The sequence below is a fragment of the Drosophila ficusphila genome, unplaced genomic scaffold, assembly GCF_018152265.1.
Source record: "Drosophila ficusphila isolate 14025-0441.05 unplaced genomic scaffold, ASM1815226v1 contig_198, whole genome shotgun sequence".
Classification (NCBI taxonomy): domain Eukaryota; kingdom Metazoa; phylum Arthropoda; class Insecta; order Diptera; family Drosophilidae; genus Drosophila; species Drosophila ficusphila.
In genome coordinates this window covers 6,114,876-6,134,923 of record NW_025064092.1, presented here as the reverse complement: position 1 = coordinate 6,134,923, position 20,048 = coordinate 6,114,876, and the positions used below count along the sequence as shown (strand labels likewise).

Sequence of the window (20,048 nt, the reverse complement as noted above, 5' to 3'; positions counted from 1 at the left end):
ATTTTAATATGTATTTTTGACGATTTTCGAAACAACTCTTAAATTTTGGAGCTAGTCAGTTTAAAAAATATTTCGCTTTTTAATATTCATCAAATACAGTTGTTAATGGTCAGCTGCTGTTCCGATAACAACCATCGATAACCAACAGGTTTCGTTGCAGTGCCATCTCTAACCAGCTGTTTAGTCGTTCGTTGTGTAACTAAACTAAACTCGTTTAATTTTCGGTAAATCCAAATTAAATTCTCTCGTTAAATGCACTAACAATAAGCTATCCTGCTCTAGCAGATCACCAAGATGTCCGCATCCGCTGCCCGTGGCTCTACGTCGCTGTTGAAGCGCGCCTGGAACGAGATTCCGGACATCGTCGGCGGATCCGCCTTGGCCCTCGCCGGAATCGTGATGGCCACCATCGGAGTGGCCAACTACTACGCCAATGACGGGGACAACCGACGCTACAAGCTGGGTTACGTCGTCTACCGCCACGACGATCCGCGCGCACAGAAAGTCCGCGATGACGAGGATGACTAGAGGATTCCCCACGGAAATAGCCCGGCCGTTTCTTCGCTCTCATCTTTGATTTTTTTTTGTTTACGCTATAGCTAAGTAAAACAAATAACTAAATGTATAGAAGCGAAAGTGGTTTACCTATGGGGGATCCTTCCATGTTTACCTTTGCGAGATGGCATACACAACAGGGACCCGAAATTGGACTTACATCCGATTTTATTAAACTCTCGTATTGTATTTGTAAAAAACTACATTTAATTTTGACCCCTGTTCATGTCAGATTTTGCTTAACATCGTATAGTTTATAAAAAGGGCTTGAATTCTACAAAGTTATGTTAACTAAAACATAAAAGGTCTATACAAATTAAAATTGTCCTTTTACAGCAGACTTGTAGTTAGTGATCGATACAAATAGTTTTAAAAAATTGCTTTACGTGGACTAGAGATCCTTGTGAGAGAACTGGAAGTGAAACTTGCAGGCTCTTTCTGTGTGAAAGCTTTCGTTGCAGATAGCACACTTGAAGCCTAGATCGGAATTGCAGCGGGTCCTGATCTCCGCGGTTGCAGGTGCAGTGACTGGCAGTTAGAAATTAAATATGTGTAAGATATTTCGCCAGTTAAAAGCGGCTTAGCTTGCTTACCAACTCCGGGTTCTATTTTAAGATGCACTGCATCCGTCGTCTCCGTGGGCAGTTCCTCATCTTTCACTGGCCGGGACTGAGATTGCGATCGGGATTGGGATTTGCTGGCCAGGCTGCGCTTTCGGCGCTGCTCGAATTTTAGGGCAACGTTGAACTCGCTGTGGGCGCCAAGCCACTGTTGGCTGAACTCGTAGGCCATCGACAGCTTTTTCACGCAGATGCGGCAGATCTGCTTGGGATAGTCATCCGTGGGGTCCAAAGGCGGCAAGGAGGTGGGTAAACAGGACGCCAGCATCTCTGCAATGGGCACCATTTTGTCCAGCGTCTGCACGCTTTCATCGTAGATTCCCAGCGATTCCAGGCATTCGTTTCCGCACGTGCGGCAAAAACTCTCAAAAATGTCCATCCTTATTTATTTGAAATATTTGTTTTGTTTTAAATAGAGCTGGTAATGAAATCGATTAATACATCGGTTCATCGATGTTTTGAATGTTCTTGATACATTTATTTAACAGCTGACAATATATGAAAGACTTTTGAAAATTAATTTAAAGTAAAATTAAATGTATTGAAAAAGAGTGAGGGTTTGTCAGATATTATATTAATAATCTTATTTAGGGCTTATGTTTTTTCTCGTATGTTTGGTATATTTTAGTATATGGTCGCACCCATACCGTGAGAATATCGAATAATTATCGGTTTTTGCTCCAGCTCTAACAGTCAGTCATTTTTTTTAAGTTGAAGAAAAGCCGGAAAATTAAAGAAAATGATCTGGAAGGCCGTTCTAGTTGCCCTCCTGGCGATCGCTCACTGCCAGGCAGTCCTCGAAACGGACGCAAACACCTTGGTCCTGCTGGACAACCTGGCCATTCGTGAAACTCACTCGATCTTCTTCAAATCGCTGCAGGGTGAGTGAAATGAAATGCCGGCTAACCTCTGACGTGGACAAAAAAAAAATTGTTTGGCTTATAAATGGCTTTTGTTTATCACCAACGCAGATCGAGGCTTTAAGCTGACGTACAAGCTAGCGGATGACTCCAGCCTGCTTCTGTCCAAATATGGTGAATATCTGTACAAGAACGTCATCATTTTCGCACCAAGTGTGGAAGAGTTCGGAGGCGATGTCAGTGTGGAGCGTTTGGCCCAGTTCGTTGACGATGGCGGCAACGTTTTGGTTGCGGGCAGCGAGAAATCTGGCGATGCACTGCGCGAGTTCGCCTCCGAGTGCGGTTTCGAGCTGGACGAGGAGAATGCTGCGGTCATCGATCATCTTCACTACGATGTCAGTGATGCGGGCGAGCACACTACCATCCTGACTTCTGCAAAGAACCTTATTCAGGCAGACACGATTGTGGGCAAGGCCAATCGGCAGGCGGATGCAGCTCCTCTGCTTTATCGAGGCACTGGACTCATTGCCGACAAGGAGAACCCGCTGGTGCTGAAACTTTTGACCGCCGAGAGCACTGCCTATAGCTACAATCCCGAGGCCAGTGTCTCAGACTATCCACATGCGGTGGGTCGTGGAACACTGCTGATTGCCGCCCTGCAGGCTAGGAACAATGCACGAGTGGTCTTCTCCGGTTCGCTGCTCTTCTTCTCCGACGAGAGCTTCACCACCGCGGTACAGTACGCCCAGAGCGGTGTGTTCCACAAGCTGGCCGGCAATCGCGATGTCGCCGAGTCCATCAGCCAGTGGGTATTTGGCGAGACTGGCCGTCTGCGTGTGGCATCCGTGCAGCACCACAAGGAGGGCGAGCTCCTGCCGCCGGATCAGGCCTACACCATCACCGATCCAGTCGTCTACACCATTGGAATTGAGGAACTGGTGCAGGGCGAGTGGCGCGCCTTCAAGGCCAGCGACATTCAGCTGGAGTTCGTTCGCATCGATCCCTTCGTGCGCACCTATCTGAAGCAGACAAAGTCGGGCGCCTACGAGGCCAAGTTCAAGATACCCGACGTCTATGGCGTCTACCAGTTTAAGGTGGACTACGATCGCGTTGGCTACACGCACCTGTACAGCACCACTCAGGTGTCGGTGCGTCCGCTGGAGCACACACAATACGAGCGCTTCATCCCAAGCGCCTTCCCCTACTACACCAGCGCCTTCTCCATGATGATCGGCGTGTTTGTCTTCTCGTTTGTGTTCCTCCACTTCAAGGACGAGCCCGTGGGCAGGCCAGCCAGGGAGGACAAGAAGTCACAGTAGTCTGCTGATTCATTCACCTCAAATGTAATACACAAATAACTAAAATAAATCACCCGAACATTTTAGTATTCTTAATGCAAATGTATTTTATTTTGGATACATTTAGAAAATTATTTTTTACAGTCAGTTAATAAATTTTCCAATTAAAACATAATTAATTGTCTTTTTAATTTGTTGCTTAAAATAATTCTAGGTACAATAGGTACTTCTATTTATGGTTTAAGACTTCACTAACTATGAGAAAACCCGGTCGATCCTTGGCTCGAACCAATATTTTGTTTGGCTGAAAAGACTGAGCGGCAAAATTAGGGAAAACAAGGTTTTAGTATTTTTGGGCATTTAGCGTTTACGGTTTGGTTACTCTAATCATTGTGAAATTTTCTTTCGTCCGAACCGTTCGTTCTCGTGTGAAAATCTAATTTTTTGTGAAAATAACAATTTTCTGTTGTGTTAAACGGTGAGTGACTGTATAGTTTTAATATCTGTTCTGGAATTCATGTTCAGGTTGTTGTTGGTGTGAAAGTTACAGTTTTTTTTTGTGTTCCCAATGAGAGTTAAATTTTTCGTCTGTTTTTGGGGCTCCGCCGGCCGTCCAGCGGAGCCCTATTTTTCCCCGCACACACACACGGGTATTTTCGCTGGTGGATACACACAAATGCACGAAGTTGTGAGAGGTCTCGTATTCGCACGACGGTTGCATTATTGTAGTTGTGCTGCGCTGCTTGTTCCAAAATGGCCGCCACGCAGGAGAGTAGTAACAAATAAAAAAAAAGTTGCAGCGGCATTGCAGCCGCAAATGAAATTGGCAACGAAAAGGGTTGCTTGAAAATTGGCGCCAAAAAGTATGAATAATCGTATTTATGCTGGCGTAAACAGAAGTAATTTATTTATTTTTCAAGTGGCCCCCACAATAGTGTGTGTGTATACCATCACGCACAGCATTTCGGCAATGCAAATGTGCATGTCTGCGCTTGTCATGCGCAGTGGGGCTTCTTCCCACCCCTTCTCTTCCTTCTTCCCCACATTATTGCATAATTGTTTTTGTTTTATTGTCTTCGGGATGTGCAGCTGTCACAGACACACGTACGCATGCATGCTAGCGGAGAAACGACGCAATTAACTGTTTTGTGAACACAACACCGTTTCTCTCTTTCTAATGCGAATGTGGCGTATGTCTATCTCCCTTTAACTTGCCGCGTTTTAATGCGCGCCAAGTTTTTACCGCTTGCCTTCCTTTCCTTTTTTGTTTATGTTTACTCTTTTGGCGCTACGGGATTTTTCCTTTTCTTAAATATATTTTCCATTCCTCCTGCCTGCACAATAAGTAGTAAATTGGAAACTACAACTCATTACTTCAACTTGATTGATTCCGCATAAAACGCAAAAAATATTCAAGAGGGCTGTACACAAAAAGAAGGGGAACACAAAAAACAGCGACTCACGTTGTGTGCTCGCAAAGAAAAGAAATAAGATTTCAAGTGCCACTCCATCGTGAATCTCAAGCACAGCGGGAAAAGTCTACACAGTATTTAATACAGTCTTCTAATAGTCGTGGAAAATGGGGGAACCAAACACTGTCAGTTCAGGGAATTATTTCTTGAATATAATAATTACTATACATAATTTTAAACACACTCTGAAAGAAATTTAAAAAAATCTGATGTCTTCGTAGTATAACAAAATAAATTATAGTAACTCACTAATGATTCATGTATAAATCATCTCAATTGAATAATAATGGTCTTGATGACATGCAAAATGTAAATATTGGCTTCATTTTTTCTGAGTGTGTGCAGCCAAGACACGATTTTTTTTTTCTTTCCCACTCAAGTGGAAGTTTCTCGAGTGCCTTAAGTTCCCAGAAGAAAAAAAAATAGTTGGGGGGAAACGAGGAAAAGCAGGGGCAGCTGTCTCGACAAAATTCACATTCAACCCTCGTCTTCGTTGTGACCGCGAATCTCGGATGGTCTTCAGTTGGCCGCCAGCGCTTCGGCGCTGTGCATCGGTCTAACTTTGGCTCCCCGCTATATCCACCCGGTACAAATCGGTCTATATCCTGTGTATTCTGGCCGGTTGCACCTTCCTGCAAGCCGCTGCACTGCGCCTGTGCCAACCGAAAAGGTCAAAGTGCCTGCGTGAAAAGTTTTCTGCAGTCGAGCTTTGTTTCCCACCTGGAAAGGATCGCAGTTTTTTTGTCACTACAAGTGGGAAATACAGTTAGTAAAAGTCTTAAAGTTTACAGCTTCGATAAATTGTTGTTAGCAGAAGTGAAAGATTTGTCAAAGTTTTGAATTGTAGTGCTGTTCTTAAACTGCATTTGATATTGTGTGTATATACTACTATTAATCCTTATAAAAACAAGAAGGGGTTACGCTAAATAAACCGTTATTTTTGAGCTGATAAAAATCGATTAATGCAACTCGACTAATAATTCTTTTTTTATAATTTCAGTTAAGAATAAAGAGTTAAAATGGCCCGTACCAAGCAGACCGCCCGTAAGTCGACTGGAGGAAAGGCTCCCCGTAAGCAGCTGGCCACCAAGGCGGCTCGTAAATCGGCGCCCTCCACCGGCGGAGTGAAGAAGCCCCATCGTTATCGTCCCGGTACTGTGGCTCTTCGTGAGATCCGTCGTTACCAGAAGTCGACCGAGTTGCTCATCCGCAAGTTGCCCTTCCAGCGGCTGGTTCGTGAAATCGCCCAGGATTTCAAGACCGATTTGCGTTTCCAATCGGCGGCCATCGGTGCTCTGCAGGTAAGATGGAATATGATTCTTTGGGGGAATTTTGTATTTATCATACTTATGGTCATAAAAGCTCATTACCAGGAAGGGAAAGAGGTTTCAGTAAATTACTAATTTTCTCCCTAACTTGTATTATTTTTTTCGACTCACAGGAAGCTTCTGAGGCGTATCTGGTGGGTCTCTTCGAAGACACCAACTTGTGCGCCATCCACGCCAAGCGCGTGACAATAATGCCCAAGGACATCCAGTTGGCGCGCCGCATCCGTGGCGAGCGTGCTTAAGCTGAATCAGCGGCAGTCAAGAACAGCAGCAGCAGGATCATCACTGTCCATCCCCAAACACACCATTCTGATTTACCACGTTTTGTTAAGGGAAAGGAGCCAGTGGAGCAACACCAACGGTCCAGTCTATCATTCATATTTGCATATATACATTTACCATCAATCTTCTGTTCAACAGTCGGCGATCTGCCAGAATGCCGACACGAAACACACCACAAAACAAAAACACACATTACTGTAACGCTAATACAAAATATTTGTAATTCTTATTATTACTATTATATATTAGTTATTAAGTTTTTTTTTCTCGTCTGCGCTGAAGTTTGGATCGTTTGTGGACTGCGTACCTCCCGACCGACTACGAATCCACCTTTTGAAAAGGAGTGGAGTCCGCCGGTCAGCTGTCTTCGCCTGTCCCTCTGCAAGATCCGCCACCACCAACTCCAACATTTGCCCTGCTGGTGGGCCGTGATTTCCAGGGATCCGTGGTCTTTAAGGCGCCTGTTTCCTTTTTATTATTTTGGAGGAGGCTCACCATCTGGCTGCCGGGACTCGCGACCCTGGAGATTGCGGCCAACTCAACGCCAGCGGGGCGTGGCAAGGCGGACAGACGGCGGCGGACTGATTGGTCGGTATTTCCCGGATCTTCGGAAAGGCGTCGAGGAACATGGACCGTCAGTCGATCACAACTGAAAGCGCCAGACCTTTTAAACATATGAAAATGGTATCCACATATAACACCGAAGACCGAATTGAGTACACTTAACTTTACACTTACTTATATAAATATATACATAAAATATATATCTATATAGAAAACGAAAACACTAGACATTAATACTCTTTATTTTGTTCACCTTCCGTTACTGCAAATCACATACAAAGCATTATATATAAAAGTTTATATATACAATAACGAAGGGATGGGCGTGACAGAGTTAGTTGATTATGTAAGATTTTAGATTTACATGCATTTTATACGTTTAGGCGCAAGATGAAGAGGAGGAGAAAAGATGGAAAAGATATAAAGATGATTCAGCAATCAAGTTATTCGATGGTAATCACATCTATAGATTTGGAAGAGTATTGAATAATAACATAACCGAAACAAAACAAAGCAAAGCATTAAATATTTCTCAATATTTATATGTAGTTGAAACACATGCAAAATAATCAATTCTAAACGCCCATAAAAAGAATATTCATAAATACTTGTAAATTGGTGTCGATAACTAGTTTCACATTAAACATTTAAACAAATCGGACTATATTTGTGTGTCTATATCGTATTGTAGCTTACAAGAACCAATAAACAAAACAAACAAACCCCTTTAAAATGAAACAAAAATAACGAAAAACAGTGACAGCAACAGCAAAAATAACTGGAAACATCAGCAAAAAAAAAAAAACAAAATAAACGGTTTTTTCTGTAGAAGAAACCAAAAAACCCAACACCAACAAATTGTTTTATTTTGTGTGAAAGCGGGATAGAAATAGATTGTTGGAGAGAGATGGATCGAAGGGGGAGAAGGCGGTGATAGTACAGTTGGCTCCAAAAGTCAAAAGCAAACGTCATTCGCTTTGTTTACGTGTGATAATCTCGGCGCTTCTACATATGTGTGCGTCTCAAAGGTGTGTTTGTGTAAGTTTGGCTGGCTGCATCTGTATGTGTGTGGGTGGCTTTGGCTTAGCCCGTTTGGTTTTTGTTTTGCTTTTCAAGGCTGTCGTCGGAAGGCGCCACCTACCGACGGTTTTGGGGAGCAAGACCCAATAAGGGTAAAATAAAAGCATAGGGGCGTTTTTATTCGAAGCATTCAACTGAAGTTTATTTTTTATTCTGAATTACCTAAATTTTACTCTACCAATCACAAGCAATCATATTATGGTTTAATTGGTACCCACCAGGTTTCCATTTAGCAATCAAATTGAGCCCCGTGAAGTCAGAAGTCTTGAACAATCAGCCAATTTGCTTAATTTACATATAAACGTACATTTATTTTACTCGTATATTTAGCATTACACTTTATAATGTGACACTCAATTAAAATATTAAAATCGGGCCGTAAGAAAAAAAAATGGATTTTAAACTTAATTACGAATGGAGTTGATGGGAGAGCTCAAACAGCGATCAGAGCAAAGGGCATTTCGGTGTACAGCGAGCAAGTCGAGTAGTTTCAAAACGGGGGACAGCTATTTTACAACACAGGGATCAATTCATGTATGTATAAGTTAGGGACTTAAGCTAGTTGGAGCTGGAGGTCTGGAGGGCTCCGCCTCCTTCTCAATCCGCCTCATGTTTTTCCGCCTCGGGATGTTTGCCAGTCGCCGTTGGCGGTGGTGCAGCTCCTCCGGACACAGCTGCCTCGCCCAGCGGTGCTCCTCCTGCTGCCGGCGGTGCTCCAGGTCCCGCTCCTGGCCCGGCAGTGGGATAGCCTCCTGCTCCGGCCGCTGCTGCTGGTGGTCCGGCTGCACCGGGATTAGGTCCTCCTGGTCCCCCTCCTGTGGGCTCTCCATGCAGGTGACCCGGCGGCGGTTGTTGTTGTTGCTGCTGCTGCTGCTGTTGCGGTGGCGGCGGATTGCTGCCGTGTTCGGGTGCATACGGATGTCCCGGATTGCCATTATGCTGCGGCGGCGGCGGACGCGGGGACATGTAATGCGAGCCGGGAGGCGGGCCGTAGGACTGCTGATACGGCGAGAAGGGCGCGTAGTAGGGCTGCGGTGTGGGATGACCACCGTACTGCGGCTGGTAGTACGGCCTGGCGGGTCCTCCGGGCGGACCGGGCGGTGGTCCATGCGGCGGTCCGCCGTAGTTGGCGTAACCTGTGTGCGGCGGCGGTGGCGGCAAGCCCGGCATTCCGGGCGGCGGTTGATGCGGTCCCATGTGCGGTGGCATCAGCGAGTGTCCCGGCGGCGGATGGCCGGGATGTGGATGCATCTGGGGCATACCTGGCGGCGGAGCTGGTGCTCCCTGTTGTTGCGGCAGCGGCACCTGCTGCTGCTGTTGCTGTTGCACCGGTGGTGGCGTGGGTGTCGTCGCCGTTGTTGTTGCCGCGGCCGCAGCCGCAGCTGCAGTCGCTGTCGTCGCAGGAGGAGCTGCCGATCCGACCACTGGAATCACCTCGGGCGGCGGCGTGGGCGTCGGAACTGGTGTGGGCACCTTGCCGGGCTGGGCCAGCACCTTGGCGGGCTCCGATTTTGGTGGCTCCACGAGCGTTGACTGCGGCGGCAGGGCAGCGGCCATCTCCAGCTTCTCCGGCTTTATGGGCGGCGGCGGCACCGAGGGCTTCGGTGGCGGCTCAATGTCCATGGGCTCGGGATCCGTTTTGCTGGCCGTCTCATGGACGTGCACCGGTGGCGCAGGCGTGGTGTTGGGCGTGGCGTTTGGAGCGGGATTGGCAGTGGGTGGCTTCACAACTGGCGGTGTTTCCTTGGCAGGTGGAGTTGCTGTTGCCGGCGTCGTTGGTGCTTCTTGGCTAGCGGGCGTGGCACTTGGCTGTCCCGGCTGCGTAGGCGGCTTGGCGGCCGTCTCCTCGCTCCTCGTCACAGGTCCTGCTGCAGCACTGCCTGCAGCAGCAGCAGCAGCAGCTGGAGCGCCACCAGGATTCGTCGAGTTATTCGCACTGGGCGGCTCATCCAATCGCTGGCGATCACGCTTGATGTCCTCGTACATGCGGTGCACCATCTTCTGGAAGGTGTCCTCGTCCACGGCTGGTTTGCAGTGGCGCTTCAGCTCCTCCTGGAACGCCTCACTTGATTCCACCATGCGCTGCTTCTTCGCCTCGAACTTCTCCTCCATCTGCTGCAGCTCCGCTTCCAGTTTGGTTTGGTGCATGGTCAGTGAACTCACCTGGCGCTTGAGCACCTGCATCCGCGTGGTCGTGACCACGGACCGGACATCGGGCACAACGGCCTCCGAGAATATTTCGTTGATCAACCGATGGTTTCTGAGGTAGCGGGCATAGGCCATGTGCTTGGCGGTATAACCCTCGTCTTGGTCGTCCTCATCCTCGGCCGGCTGGATGTCGATGCGTCTCTCGTGCTGCGACTTACTGCCGCCGCCGCGGGACGGGGTCTCGTGCATATCGACGTCTGTCTTCACCTTGCTTTTGGCCGACATGTAGGCCTGATAGGCGGGCGTCTGATGGTAGGCCTTCAGGGACTTCTCGTACTCCAGTTTCTCCGCCTCGTATTCGTCGATGAACTCGGTCTTCTCGTCCTCGCCGAGCAGCTTCCACATCGCCCCGATCTTTCTGCCCAGCTCCCAGAGCTTCAGTTCGGGATGCTGAGCCTTGACGCTGTCCCACACGCGTTTCGAGTATCGCATGTACGGCAGAATTGGCTTCTCCGGCGGTTTCGGCGGCTTCGGAAGCCTCGATTCATTTTGGTTCTTGCTGCTCGAGGATTTGGTCACCTTCTGCGGGGTGAATGCCGGGTTGCCGTAGTTACTGTGCGTGAAGATGGGCGTCTGGTCCTTGTTGCGATCGGCTCCACCGCCGCCGCCGGCTGAACGTGACCGGCTGCCGCCGCTGGACCCACCGCCGCCGCCGCCTACAACACCCTGCAGCGGGGTCGCCGGACCAGGTCCCGGAGCGCCAACGGCTATCTGCTTGTAGTTGCTGGGCAGGGCCATCTTTTCACCTTGTTGTTGGGTCGATTAAGCGTTTTTTTTAGCAAAGAGAGACAACAATTTTCAGGCGGACGCCATTTTCTGTCGGTCGGCTTTTAACGGTGTGACCGTATTTAGTAAAAACACAAATAACACGAATAAAAACTAGCTCATCCCGAAACTGTGCTACAGTTTAAAAAATACCATGCTAGCTGCGCTGCAGTGTGGACGTTTTGCTTTCTCAGGAAAATCACTTGATCCCAAAAATATACTACATCTATAACAGCAACCAAGTTGGCAGCGCGGTTGTGAAATTTGTAAGATATAAACAAAACGTAAACTTGGGAAAATGTTTGCGAACCGTTTGCTCGCACGTGTAAGTCGCAAACAAGCATGTTTGGCTTTGGTTAGTAGGCGTCCAATGTCCCAAAGTGAATTAAAGATGTCCAGGACACAAACAACACTAACAAATGCGGTTCGATTAGAGCTGACCGGTCCAAACCGGCGACGATTCAGCAGCCAAATTGAGGCGGATTGTAGCTTAGATAGTGCCACCTACGAGCGAGTCTGCTCCGACACGCTTGATGCACTTAGCGACTACTTTGAGGAGCTGACGGAGAATGCCACGGAGCTCCAAGGCACCGATGTGGCCTACGGCGTGAGTTGCTTTCACTGTTACATCATTCTATTGAGCTTAATCTGGATCGGTTTCCGTTTCTTTAGGACGGTGTGCTCACCGTGAATCTGGGACAAAAGCACGGCACCTATGTGATCAACCGACAGACACCCAACAAGCAAATCTGGCTCAGTTCACCCACCAGCGGTCCCAAGAGATTCGATTTCGTCGGCACTGTGGAGGCGGGAAGGTGGATATACAAGCACAGTGGTCAGTCGCTGCACGAACTGCTGCAGGAGGAGATACCCGGCATTCTGACAACACAGTCCGTGGACTTCTCGCACCTGCCCTACTTTAGTTGAACCTGAATTAGCTCAATTTCCATCATAAAAAGTCTGTTAAAGTGTTCGATTTGCAATATTTATTGAAGTCTTCCCTTGATTTACAGCACTGAGTCACTTGATTAATTAAGTGCTGCAGACGAATAGGCTTCACTGTAGTTAAACGGGCTTCCGCTATAAAAACCCCTTCAGCAGTGATTTCATGATTCAGATAATTTTTCACTATAAAAAATTTGATTTGTTATAATTAATTCCCTTAATTTGTAATTTTCTGGTGCGGATGATAATTTGAAGTAGTTACTCCGTAGTAGTAGTAGTAATTTTTATTTGTAAGCTTTACTTAAATTTATATACGAGAAGGATTAGGATTGTTTTCCTTTTTATTAAAAAGTTGGTTTTAGTTTTGATGGTTATAATGGCTGGATGTTAAATGAATAATTTACCTTTATTTCAAATGTCTACAAAGTTTTGGTTTATATTTCACATTCATTAACTTGTTTGGAGCCACAAGGTTCAACAGCTCCTTGATTTGTCACATTTTCGGGTACTAAAATATATATACGAATCTATCGCGTTTCTTTTCATGCAGTTCATAACTCGTTAAGGTTTCGAAATGTAGAATTTTCAAAAGTGCGGAGCTCAAAGCTCATTGTCTATAAAGATAGTTAGGTAATTAAACAAAATTATTATTATGCTGCTTTTTGAATCCGTTCTGTTCTCTTTATTTTTCAGTCCATAAGAAAATAGTTCTTTATTTTGTGTGTCGAGCTAAAAAAAACAAAAACAAAAGGTTTTCACTTGTAAACTAACAAATACGCGCATTCACCGGCACTTCAAAGGATTCTGTTTTCATTCCTACTTTTAATTTAAATCTTTGTGATTTAACTCCTAAGACCTACGACTAATTGGCTCCTAGTGACGTCCGCCGAACATGTTGTTATAGCTCTGCGGCTGCTGCTGCTGTGCGCCCATGAAGTTCTGGGGCATCTGGTGGTTGAATTGCGGCGGCTGTGGCGGTCCATTGTTCGCCCACGGGTTAATGGGACCCCCATAGCCACCGGGACCGTGTCCTTGTCCCGGTCCAACACCGGCCGCCATTCCGGGATAGTTCTGCTGCACACCGTTGCCCGCATACGGATGATAGCCGCCGTAGTTCGCCTGATTCTGATACTGGTTGTGATCGGGTCCGCCGCTTAAGTTGCCCATCAGTGGCTGCGGCTGGTCCGGGGCAAAGTTGCGTCCCTGCTGCGGCTGCTGTGCCGGATAACCCGCATGGGAATAGCCACCTGGTCCCGGCGCCTGCTGGCCTGGCTTGGAGCCAAGATTCTGCTGCGTGGCATGCTGCTGCTGCTGGTGATGCTGGTTCATCATGAAGCTGCGGTTTGGCCCCGAGGAGCCACTCGATCCCCCGGCACTTCCGCTCTTACTCAGTGTTCCCATCAGATTGGCTATGATGCTCTCGGTGTCCTTCAGCGAAATCTTCGCGTTGGCCGCCGGCTTGAAGGTGAGCGCATTTGGGGACGATGCCACGGGTATAATGGGCGGACCAGCTGCCTTTTTGGCAGGACCATTACCACCGCCACCGTTGCCGCCATTCGAGTCGCAGGCCTTCATCACCAGATCGTCAAAGTTGTAGTCATCGTCCTCGTCTTCATCGTCGTCGATCATAAAACTGGGGGAATTGCGGACACCGCCACTGCGTCGCTGCCTGTTGATCGGCAGACTGGACATGTCGCGATCGCGCTCCCTTTCCGGACTGAGCCGCCGGCTGGTCAGCGAGGAGAGGGCCGCCATCGAGGAGGACGAGGAGGAGGAGGCGCCGCCGCCCCCGGCGATGGAGGCCATGCCAAGCGATAGAGAGGCCAGCATCGATTTGGGAGCCTTCTCCGCCGCCACCGACGACGACGCCTTCGCCGCCTTCGTCACTCCACTGCCACCAATGTTGACGACGCGCGAGAGGAAGTCACTGCAGGACTCGCCATCGCCGCTCAGCTCGGCGAGATTCACATATTTGCGCAGCCGCTCGACGCGCGACGGCTCCTGGACCTCCAGCTTGCGCAGATGCCCGATGAGATGCACCTGCTCCTCGCTGGAGAGGAACTTGAAGTTCTGCAGCAGGGTCTGCAGATCGGAATCGGTTAGGGATTCCATGCCGTTGCTGCCAGCGCCGCCGACCGATTCCGGTTGAATAATGGCCGCTGCCCCGGAATTGGCCACCTCCTGCGACTCCTTGTTCATCAGTTGGTTCTCCACCTCCTTCATTAGTTCGTCGAGATCGATGCCCATGTTGTCGTCCGACGTCTCCTTTTGCAGGCCGAGCTTCTTCTGGATTTCATCGAACGTTAGGCCATTGTTCTTGTCCAGATGGCGGCGCTGTTTGTCCTGGCGAACGAGCAGCACGAGGAGGTGGAGCAGCTTGTTCATGTCGCCGGTGCTCACGTCGTAGTAGCCCTTGAGCACCAAAGCGTTGGCCAACTTGGGAGCCACCACGTTGCGATCGAAGGGCAGCTGGATGGGCGCCGGATTGGCATTGGCCTTCACCTTGGCCTCGGCGACATCGGGCATACCTAGATCTTCCGGTTTCCGGGACGGAATGGGGCGATGGCGGAAGGGGGGACCAAAACAAAAGAGAAACAATCAGTAAGGATCGACAGGCGTTGGTGTTTGTGTTTTATATTCAGACCTCTCTTGAAGGTCTTCAGAGAAGGGAAACCTTCTCGGCTTCGCACGGAACTACGAAAATTACATTTATACTTATTATTTGGTCGGTGTGGCTGGCGACTGGACTCCCGGTGCTTCCGGTTCATTGGCTCACTTTGTTCACACACCCACCAAAAGAACAGGGGAAAGCTGACCGGATAAAACGCATGTATACCGATTATTTACATTTTAACGAGGGTTTTCTTAATTTAAACTCGACCCAATTGTAGTAAATAGTATTACAAGTTCGAAGCAATTAGTTGAGAGAGACTTATTGCTACTTTTTCTGTTTTGTTTTCTTTTTTTTATTTGCTTTGATAGATAGATAACCTTATTAACTCTAATTAAACTAGGTACGCTTTTGAATACCGAACCCAATTTTCGGTAATGTTTAATGCACTTGAAATGTTACAACTCCACAAGCACAAAATCAAATCGAGAAATTGTCAAGAATCGCCGAAAACAAGCAGCAATTCAGTTGAATTAACCGAACCGAGAAGCCTTCAATTAAACCAGATAATTAACTATTGAGAAACCTGTCCCAGGATAGAAAGAAATGCACAATTAATTCACAACTCTCATTAACGATTTAGTGGGAAAGAATCAACAAGAAACGAGGAACTGTTTCCACAGCCGCAAAGATCGTTTATTATAATTAATTATTGTTGGGGAAAACATATTCGACTTTATTTCATAAATCTTTCAGTATAAAACCGCAGAGGTTAGTAATCGAAAGTAGGGGGGAATATCTAATAAATATATCTTCATCACCGTCACATAAAGATGTTTCCTTTGAAAACAGCTAACGCATTGGCACAGAACTTTAAAACTTCACTAATTGTGTTGGAATAAAAAAAAAACAGCCACCGCGCGAGTAATTCAAATAGTTGCATTGGAAATCTTACAGTATTCTTTCCAAGGAAAAGTTCCGTTAGTTTGAAGCGCACACATACTTACCTCCTGACCTCTAACCGCGAAAAAGAGCGAGAAGGAAGGATGGCGGACTTACCTCTGGTGGTCACCTGGAAGATGATGGCCGCGATGTTCGTGATCAGTTTCTTGACCACGCGCACCTTTTGCGGATCGTCGAGGACCTCGGCGATGAGTATGCCCTTCAGCTTCTCCTTGGTGGTCTCGAGGAACACGCAGTTGTCCTCGTTCAGCAGCAGATCGTCGGCGGCATTCGGCTGGACCATTTCCATGGCCAGTGCCTTGCTAAGTAGATTGAGGGCCTTGGGCCCCAGGCTGCCCAAATGCTCCTCGACGGCGGACAGCATGCGCAGCACACTGACCACGGTCAGGGGCCCCTCCTCGACGGGCTCCGAGGGCTCCTTGTCCTTGATGGAGGACACGGCCGGCGATATCGAACGCACCTTGGGCACATTGTACTCGGGATAGACGCGCGGGTCCATCACACGGAACGTCTCCACGTCGTAGTTGCGCGGACCGCGACCATAGCCCCCCTCGTTGCGATAGTATTCGCTGGAGCGCTCCCGCTCCAGGCTGCGGCGATCCCCGAAATCCCTGCCGCCTGGCGACATGCCGCGCTCCCGGGAGGCGTGACTGGTGTGACGGTCGCGCTGGCGATAATAGGCCGGCGAGCGGGATCGGCGACGCAGGCTGCGCGAACGCGAGCGAGAGCGCGATGATCCGCGCCGGTAATTGCGACGCGGCGAACGGCTGCGTGAGCGTCGCCCAGGACGACGTGATCCCCGCTTGGGGGACATCGAACGGGAGTGGGTGCGCCGATTGTAGCCACGACCAGGTGGCGCTGGACTGGAGCCCTCGTCATCGCTGATATCGATGACCGCTTCGGGTGCTCCCGATCCAATGCCCGCTGAGCGATTATTCCGGAAGTTCTGCTGCTTGCCACGGCGATTGGAGTTGGCGTTGGCATTGGTGGAAGGCGCCGCTTCTCGTGGACTGGCCACGCGAATCTTGTAGCGCTCCATCAGCTCCTTGGTCTTCTCCTCGTCCTCGTCGCTCAGCTTGAACTTCTCCTTGAGATCCTTTTTGATTTTGTTCACCGCTATGTTGAAGAGCTCGATGCGCCGATCCTTCCAATAGCTAATCCACTCGGGCTTGTAGTCGTACAGATTCGGATCGCACTTCTTCTCCTCCTGCAGCTGCTTGTAGCGACGGTTCCAGAACTGTTTCCACTCGTCCGGATAGTCGGGATGCTTCTCGGGATTCGATTCGTACGTTTCCGTTTCGTCGCGCAGCTGCTTCAGCTGCATTTCCAACATGCAGCGGAACTTCTCCCACTTGTAGCGCTCCTGGGCGATTATGGACGCCTGTATGGACAGCTCCTTCGGCGTGGGCAACTGCTGGGGCTTGGTCACGCCTCCGGGCGGCGGTGGCGAACGATTGGCGCCACGTCCGCTGGCATCTTCGGCTAGATTCCTTTTACGCAACTGCGACTTTGGCACCTGAATGCTGGCATTTGACGGACCGAAGCTCTCGTCATCACTGGAGATGGCATCCAGGGCGATAACGTTCTCGTTTTCCTGGTCCTTGTTATTGTTGTCCGCGTTCTCGTTCACCTTTAAATTGATTTTAATCGATTCTTCGGGCTTCAGTTCGCGGAGAACCCGATGCGCTTCTTCGGCAAAATCCGGACCGGCACACTCGTCGAAATGGAAGTTATCGCGCACTTGACTGCAGATCCTGGAGCGAAAGCGCCGAAAATCCTCGCCGGAGGCGGTCATCAAATGACGGGAGCGACCAAAGTGCTTCTCAATTAGTTTAACCAGATTGCCTGTGGCAATCACCAGGTCGCCAGAGCTGTTGGGCGTGCGCTTGAGCTTCTGAAGCACTTCGTAGGCCTTGTGGAAGTGGGTCTGCAGGTATTTTGTGCGATGGGCCAGCGATGTCCAGTGGACAAAGACGCTGCGGCTATCCGTGCAGGATTGGCACAGCACACAGAAGTAATCGGGACGCAGTTGTCCCGCCGCGTGCAGTTCGATTGTGTATTCTGTGCCGATTAGCGGTCCGCCGGTGTAGCTATCGATCTGCTTTTGGATCAACGCCGTGCGGGACACGTCGTCCTCTTCGAACCCCGGCGGCACCGGCTCCCCCGGCAGGAAACTCATGATCCTTCGCCAACTCTGCGAACGGAAATCACACCGAAAGACTCGCCGATTATACAGAAGTCGAAACAATTTCAGTGCTTACCTCAGATTCCGCTTCCGGTTTTCCTGCAGTCTTGTTTTTTTTTCCTTTGCTAGCCTTTTGGTTGCTTGTTTAACACACTTTTGCACTCACGCTCACTTTATTGGTTTTAAAAGGTTTGCGGCTTTCGCCGGCGATGTTAGCGTTACTTACTATGCCAGTATATGCTAATTAAAGCACATAACTAATTGTGTCCCTCGTTCCACTTAATTAGTGCGAAATTGGGTTTCCAAATCGATGCCCTTTTTTTTTCTTGCTTGTAGTAGAGACAACTTTTCAGTGTGACCGCGCGTGGCAAAGGCGACCATGCCACCTGCGATGATTTCGATTAATTGCTTATTTCATATATAAGTAAAAAAAATAAACTAACAAAAACATTATAAATCTTAAAACCTTAACAAAAAAGAACTGTACTTTTTCTTTACAATAACATCTTCAAAGTGGAAAAGAAATCAATGTATCGGTCGCTAATCCAGTGTGACTGTAGGACAATTGGCCTTGTATCTGAAAACGTTTTGGTAACATTAATATTTAAATATTTATTTAAATATTTTATTGAATTGAGGAAGGTCAGTATAACAATAATACAGTATAGTGAACTGGTTTTTAATGTTCATTCAATTATTTTTAAATTTGCAAAACATGCTGCAATTTTCACACTCAACTTATTTTGTTTTGAAAAATAAGAGCAACAATTAAATGTTTACATAAAATCAAATGAAACCGTTACAATATATGTAACTGTAAAATCGAGATTTATGTTTATTTTCTGTGCAAACATCAACCAGGCGATATGTTTGCTTCCATTTCTCCGAGTGAACCCATAAATATTTACATATGTAGAGTCATTATCTTTCACCCGAAACATAATCCGGCCGAGTGCAAATTGTTCTCGCCTTCACAAAGGCACAAGAATGATGTGTTCTATGGAGGGGATGGTTGGGTTGCTGGATGTGTTTTTGATGCAGTCTCCGCAGCTGGCTTAAATCAATCCCAGCTCGCGTTCATTATTTTTTATTCGCTGTAGGTATTTTCCAGCAGATACAGATACAGCAGCAGCATTAATATCATTGGGCCCCGAGGGAGCGGCCACATGTGCATTTTGCCGGTCGCCGAGGACAAATGTCAGCAAACGGAACGCGGTTTTCCACATTTTCAGCGATTTCCACGAACCGAGCCCACGTCCACCCACCCCCAGGCTGTACAGTCGAACCTACCTAAATCGGAACTCTACTTACGTAACTTCTGTATCTCCAACTATTGTATCTCATTTTATCCTTAAAAAATGCGCTACTAATATGTAGAGGTTTTAATTAAATTTAAAAGGTGCCATAAAGTAATGCTTACCAAGAAGTTGAAAAAAACACAAATAGTTATCTTCCCTATCTTACTTATTTGCTGGCGGATGGTGGTGCAATTTATAGAGGTCGCACTGTACGCGATGTGTGATAGATGTAACACGTATCTGCGACTGGATGAAGGGCGCATTAATCGCCGCACGATGAGCACGCTGATGGCTGTCGCAGATGATAATGGCAATACAACTGACTGCACAATGAGCTGACCATATGCGCACATAGACAATAAAATATACGCCACCCCCTTTTGGAGGCCGGTGCATTTGACAGTGGCCCATGATGAGGCGGAGGCAGTGGCAGTGGCAGTTACAGTGGGTTTGGATATGAATGTGGCAGCAGGCAGTAGTCACTGCCATTTACTGGACAAACGTAGCACATTTAATGAACACGCCGACATGAGTTATGGCTCGTTTGTTCGCCTTTCTTTCTTTTCTTTTTTTTTTTTTTGTTGTTCTGTCGAGTTACCCTTGAAGTGCGGCATTATAATTCAGACAAGCAGGGAAGCATTTTTGATTTGATTCACCAGATCGAATTACTAGATATGCTGGGGGTGCCATTGAAATCTCTAACGTGGACCTGCTCAACAAATGCCAGAATGTGCATAAAGTTTTGGAATACCAAACGTACTTAATTTAAATGCATGACGAAATATAAGAAAACCCCCAGCATAAAACGTCATTCTCAATTATGAACGAAATTTAAAAAAATATTTTTAAATTGCTAAACTCAAACATTTTATACACATTTAAATTCTTTTTCTTATTATTCAAAGCACCTGATATTTACTGGAACAATTTAAAAAGTTTCATCACGAGACCAACAATTTAAATTAAATTAAAATTATAATTAAGGGTCAGTAATGAATATTTTCTTAGGGAATT

At 47.6% G+C, this 20,048-nt stretch overlaps 7 protein-coding genes across 8 annotated transcripts; 4 read left to right on the top strand and 3 right to left on the bottom strand.

The window, feature by feature from the left end:
• The first annotated feature begins 69 nt into the window (after positions 1 to 69).
• On the top strand, positions 70 to 630 carry LOC108088646. 2 transcript variants are annotated; one of them, XM_017186568.2, is made up of 2 exons: positions 70 to 224; positions 286 to 630. In XM_017186568.2, exon 2 carries the CDS (start codon positions 295 to 297, stop codon positions 526 to 528), a length of 234 nt encoding a protein of 77 aa, XP_017042057.1. In that variant the 5' UTR covers positions 70 to 224; positions 286 to 294; the 3' UTR covers positions 529 to 630. The 2 variants fall into 2 exon arrangements, with proteins under 2 accessions (XP_017042057.1, XP_017042056.1); XM_017186567.1 differs by having other exon boundaries at positions 283 to 630.
• A 109-nt stretch (positions 631 to 739) lies between these two features.
• Positions 740 to 1,603, bottom strand: LOC108088645. Its single transcript, XM_017186566.2, has 2 exons — positions 1,149 to 1,603; positions 740 to 1,083 (listed from the first exon to the last, which is right to left on the bottom strand). Exons 1-2 carry the CDS (start codon positions 1,552 to 1,554, stop codon positions 947 to 949), a joined length of 543 nt encoding a protein of 180 aa, XP_017042055.1. The 5' UTR covers positions 1,555 to 1,603; the 3' UTR covers positions 740 to 946.
• Positions 1,604 to 1,841: 238 nt separating this feature from the next.
• LOC108088727 (dolichyl-diphosphooligosaccharide--protein glycosyltransferase 48 kDa subunit) lies at positions 1,842 to 3,429 on the top strand. Its single transcript, XM_017186676.2, has 2 exons — positions 1,842 to 2,056; positions 2,147 to 3,429. The coding sequence occupies exons 1-2, from the start codon at positions 1,915 to 1,917 to the stop codon at positions 3,352 to 3,354; spliced, it is 1,350 nt and encodes a 449-aa protein (XP_017042165.1). The 5' UTR covers positions 1,842 to 1,914; the 3' UTR covers positions 3,355 to 3,429.
• Positions 3,430 to 3,697: 268 nt separating this feature from the next.
• LOC108088651 (histone H3.3A) lies at positions 3,698 to 7,200 on the top strand. The gene is made up of 3 exons (XM_017186578.2): positions 3,698 to 3,811; positions 5,806 to 6,106; positions 6,247 to 7,200. The coding sequence occupies exons 2-3, from the start codon at positions 5,825 to 5,827 to the stop codon at positions 6,373 to 6,375; spliced, it is 411 nt and encodes a 136-aa protein (XP_017042067.1). The 5' UTR covers positions 3,698 to 3,811; positions 5,806 to 5,824; the 3' UTR covers positions 6,376 to 7,200.
• A 1,140-nt stretch (positions 7,201 to 8,340) lies between these two features.
• Positions 8,341 to 11,107, bottom strand: LOC108088650 (basic proline-rich protein). The gene has a single exon (XM_017186577.2). It carries the CDS (start codon positions 11,003 to 11,005, stop codon positions 8,657 to 8,659), a length of 2,349 nt encoding a protein of 782 aa, XP_017042066.1. The 5' UTR covers positions 11,006 to 11,107; the 3' UTR covers positions 8,341 to 8,656.
• A 163-nt stretch (positions 11,108 to 11,270) lies between these two features.
• Positions 11,271 to 12,003, top strand: LOC108088672 (frataxin homolog, mitochondrial). The gene is made up of 2 exons (XM_017186605.1): positions 11,271 to 11,639; positions 11,705 to 12,003. Exons 1-2 carry the CDS (start codon positions 11,331 to 11,333, stop codon positions 11,957 to 11,959), a joined length of 564 nt encoding a protein of 187 aa, XP_017042094.1. The 5' UTR covers positions 11,271 to 11,330; the 3' UTR covers positions 11,960 to 12,003.
• Positions 12,004 to 12,235: 232 nt separating this feature from the next.
• Positions 12,236 to 18,108, bottom strand: LOC108088671 (uncharacterized protein CG7065). Its single transcript, XM_017186604.2, has 3 exons — positions 17,813 to 18,108; positions 15,648 to 17,745; positions 12,236 to 14,511 (listed from the first exon to the last, which is right to left on the bottom strand). The coding sequence occupies exons 2-3, from the start codon at positions 17,728 to 17,730 to the stop codon at positions 12,851 to 12,853; spliced, it is 3,744 nt and encodes a 1,247-aa protein (XP_017042093.1). The 5' UTR covers positions 17,731 to 17,745; positions 17,813 to 18,108; the 3' UTR covers positions 12,236 to 12,850.
• Positions 18,109 to 20,048: the final 1,940 nt, after the last annotated feature.

Bases quoted from the DNA above. Each gene is read 5' to 3' on its own strand.
- LOC108088646 (XM_017186568.2), top strand. From the start codon at position 295: ATGTCCGCATCCGCTGCCCGTGGCTCTACGTCGCTGTTGAAGCGCGCC.
- LOC108088645 (XM_017186566.2), bottom strand. From the start codon at position 1,554: ATGGACATTTTTGAGAGTTTTTGCCGCACGTGCGGAAACGAATGCCTG. The intron at 1,084-1,148 runs GTAAGCAAGCTA...TCTAACTGCCAG, and splicing joins TAAAATAGAACCCGGAGTTG to TCACTGCACCTGCAACCGCG.
- LOC108088727 (XM_017186676.2), top strand. From the start codon at position 1,915: ATGATCTGGAAGGCCGTTCTAGTTGCCCTCCTGGCGATCGCTCACTGC. The intron at 2,057-2,146 runs GTGAGTGAAATG...TCACCAACGCAG, and splicing joins CTTCTTCAAATCGCTGCAGG to ATCGAGGCTTTAAGCTGACG.
- LOC108088651 (XM_017186578.2), top strand. From the start codon at position 5,825: ATGGCCCGTACCAAGCAGACCGCCCGTAAGTCGACTGGAGGAAAGGCT. The intron at 6,107-6,246 runs GTAAGATGGAAT...TTCGACTCACAG, and splicing joins CGGCCATCGGTGCTCTGCAG to GAAGCTTCTGAGGCGTATCT.
- LOC108088650 (XM_017186577.2), bottom strand. From the start codon at position 11,005: ATGGCCCTGCCCAGCAACTACAAGCAGATAGCCGTTGGCGCTCCGGGA.
- LOC108088672 (XM_017186605.1), top strand. From the start codon at position 11,331: ATGTTTGCGAACCGTTTGCTCGCACGTGTAAGTCGCAAACAAGCATGT. The intron at 11,640-11,704 runs GTGAGTTGCTTT...CCGTTTCTTTAG, and splicing joins GCACCGATGTGGCCTACGGC to GACGGTGTGCTCACCGTGAA.
- LOC108088671 (XM_017186604.2), bottom strand. From the start codon at position 17,730: ATGAGTTTCCTGCCGGGGGAGCCGGTGCCGCCGGGGTTCGAAGAGGAC. The intron at 14,512-15,647 runs GTAAGTCCGCCA...GGAAACCGGAAG, and splicing joins CTTCCAGGTGACCACCAGAG to ATCTAGGTATGCCCGATGTC.